Source organism: Sceloporus undulatus, unplaced genomic scaffold (genome assembly GCF_019175285.1).
Source record: "Sceloporus undulatus isolate JIND9_A2432 ecotype Alabama unplaced genomic scaffold, SceUnd_v1.1 scaffold_6310, whole genome shotgun sequence".
NCBI lineage: Eukaryota > Metazoa > Chordata > Lepidosauria > Squamata > Phrynosomatidae > Sceloporus > Sceloporus undulatus.
In genome coordinates this window covers 1-3,172 of record NW_024809229.1, presented here as the reverse complement: position 1 = coordinate 3,172, position 3,172 = coordinate 1, and the positions used below count along the sequence as shown (strand labels likewise).

At 35.8% G+C, this 3,172-nt stretch overlaps 1 protein-coding gene across 1 annotated transcript; it reads left to right on the top strand.

Annotated features, from left to right (window-relative positions):
* Positions 1-147: 147 nt before the first annotated feature.
* Positions 148-3,164, top strand: LOC121918230 (centrosomal protein of 135 kDa-like; the record flags this gene model as incomplete). The annotated part of the gene is made up of 5 exons (XM_042444312.1): positions 148-289; positions 890-974; positions 1,528-1,656; positions 1,887-2,102; positions 3,062-3,164. Coding segments are annotated over 5 exons (675 nt in total), but the record flags the coding sequence as incomplete, so codon positions are not given.
* Between the last annotated feature and the right edge of the window lie 8 nt (positions 3,165-3,172).

Sequence of the window (3,172 nt, the reverse complement as noted above, 5' to 3'; positions counted from 1 at the left end):
ACAGGCCCTTATTTTTTAAAAAGAGTTAAAGTCCAATACTTATATAGACCTGTAGATAAGTTGACTCAGTTTTTTTGGGTCAATTTTTTGACTAAAACTTCTACATTTAATCATGAGTATATACAGTACTTTTGTTTTTCTTTTTAGGTGGTAGGAAAAGAAATATTCCATTCAGGCGTCAACGTATGCAGATAGATCAACCTGTCCCTCCTTCAGGAATTGGTGCTTATCCTGTTCCGCAGCCAGATGACCCATACATAGCAGATCTTCTTCAAGTGGCTGACAACAGGTGACTGATGTGTCTCTTAATATGTTGAAATACTTTTAACATCACCTTCCAATATGATCAGTGGGGAACCTGTAGCCATCCAAATGCTTACATTCCCACATTCACTAACTAACTAAATGTGACATCACATAACTAGTAAAAGTAGTTTGTATATTTGTGATATTAGACAGTTAGGAGAGTGTATGAAGAGTGAGTGATAGTTGTAAAATATTAGCATTTGAGGGACTATTGTACAGTCACCTCTCCATTTTCGCGGAGGATCTGTTCTGGACCCTCTCACAAAAATAGAGTTTTGCTTATATTCAAGCCCCATTGGCTTGAATATAGGTGTAGGCGCTTGGGGGTGCATATTCCATTCATTCCCTCTCCGTTCGTCCCTCGCACATAAGCGAGGGACATGAGTCTGAAGACCACAAGGGTATATTAAAATAAAAGAGCTTGCTAATTGTAATCCCATAACAAGGAGTTGAAGTTATTAAATTTATTCAGTGCATCTTGAATAACCATAAAACAAATACTGTAATGAGAAAACTGCAAAGGAATCTGTTTTCAGCAGAGTAGAATTCTTGAATGAAATTTATGTTCCAATAAATATTTCAGAATTCATGAACTGCAACTGGAAGTCGCTGACCTGCAGGAAAAATTAGAGATTGCTGAACGTGGAATGAAAAATTACTGCAAACAGGTAGACTAAGTTTTAGGACTTTAAAAAATCTCTGTAGCCTTTAGTATTTTCTGTAGTTTTTCATAAATTGTTGAAGGTGTGCATCAAGGAACCTTCAGTATTTTGTCTGTGTATTGGAAGAAGGCAATAATCATTTGCTCTACCATACCTCGCTATCCTGCCAGTATCAGAGGAGAGCATTATGAATTGGTGTGATTAATAAAAACGCTGACAGGCTGTATGTGCTCCATGGGAGCCTCTTGTGTGGCTCCTATACTTCCCCAAGGCCTCATCCCATTGCTGGGGGCGAGGCAGTTAAAAAAAGAGAGTCCTCGTGAAGCTCTAGGGCATGCAATTCTCCTAACCTCATCCCCTGCCAAACGTATTACACCTTATTAAGGATTCAGATATCAATTTTAGACAATTTAAAATTACTCCAATCACTTCCAGTTTCTTCAAAGGTGAAGAAGGTGGATTGTAGGAGTCCAGGTGATATTAGAAAATGGGACCGGTGCAGCTCCCGAGCTTCTTGCACTAAAAGATTTTTAAAGAGATAATGATTTTGTCTTCACAGGTTGAACTCCGTGACAGTGAGATTGAGCGTTTGGCACTAGCACTTGATGGTGGGCGCTCTCATGATGTCATATCTCTGGAAGCCAAAAACAGAAGTAATGAAAAAATTATTGCTCACTTAAACTTACAGGTAAGGTTCTTGAATTTCTGTCAGTTTTTATATTTAGAAATCTTGGAAATACTCCTCAGCCCTAGATAAAGCGTTTGTAAAATGCCAGAACTTCAGAGTCATCTGAGTAAACACTCCATAAATGTGATGCAAGGTAGTTCTTTATAGGTAAAATAACTTGCAAAGTCCTGGCTTTCTTTGTAGATTTTTCTGTACAAGTGATCATTTTATATGGTGTCAATACATTTTAGGTTGAATTCCTGCAGCAAACCAACAAAGAACTTGAAATGCGCATACAAGAGCTTTTGGACAGTAGGCAAAATGCAACTAGTGAGGTGGTGCATTTAAGTAATAAAAATGAAGAACTGTGCCAGGAACTGAGTCAAATAGATCATTTGGCCCAACAGCTGGAAAGGCACAAAGAAATTGTGCTTGAGACAGCAGATAAGGAAATTGGAGAAGCTAAGGTAAGGAAATTCTGTAACAGTAGAACATCAAGAGTACTGTATGTTATCTCCTTATGAAAACTTTCAGGAGCAGAATATGTTTTGAAAGGACATACATTTTCTCTTATATCTTAAATTCTCAGTGCTGTGCCAAAAATGCTTTAAGTATGCTGAACCTAATCATTAATGTAAGGCACAATATTTTTATGTAGTACTGTTCTTACACTATATATAAATATTAAAATGCAGAGATTTACTTATCAGCTTATAATGTTTATATCTAGAGTATAGTTGTAACATTATAATTAATACTGCTGGACACTACAGTGAAAACATTTCATTTTCTCTGAAAGGGGGCCTTGCCTATATCAATCTGAAACAGAAATGCTGGCCTTTTATTTAATTGGACAGGCTTTTTATAGAAATAATAATAATGCTTAGTGTTTTCAAACATTTAAAGCCTTTTACATATATTGCTTTGTTGTAATCCTCTGTATGGTAGATCGCATTATTCTGTTTTGGAAATGGTGGCAGGGAATTTATGTAAGAGTTGAGTCTGCATTTGACTATTCATTCAATAGGTACACTTTTGTTGGGACTATCACTTGTATTCAGGCCTATCTGTGCTTTGCTGGAGGTGTGTGAATTCAGTCATGAACTGTATTTTAGCATAGGGCTTTCTGATAAACAGCTCAGTCTCTTATCCTTTTCTCTTGAAAACTCACTTATAAATGCATATGAATCTACATAACTTCTGACAGTACAATTTTTTCCATAGTATAATGTGCATGAAAATTGTAGGAAAAGAAAATGGCAATAATATTAGAGCTTTCATTTGACTTCTTATATCTTCTACATCAATAGGCACATGTTTTAAAATATAACAGAGGAAAAAATTATTATAATGTTAGTTTAACATTGTACTAACGTATTTATAAACAGCTTCAGCTCTAAAAATGTTTATTGTTTGTGATTTTTAGGAAGAGATTAAAAAAAAACACAGTGAAATCCAGGATCGTGAAGAAACTATAGCAAGACTTAAGTCAGTAAGTAATATTACCTCTACAACTAAATTTAGGCACAGTACAGAC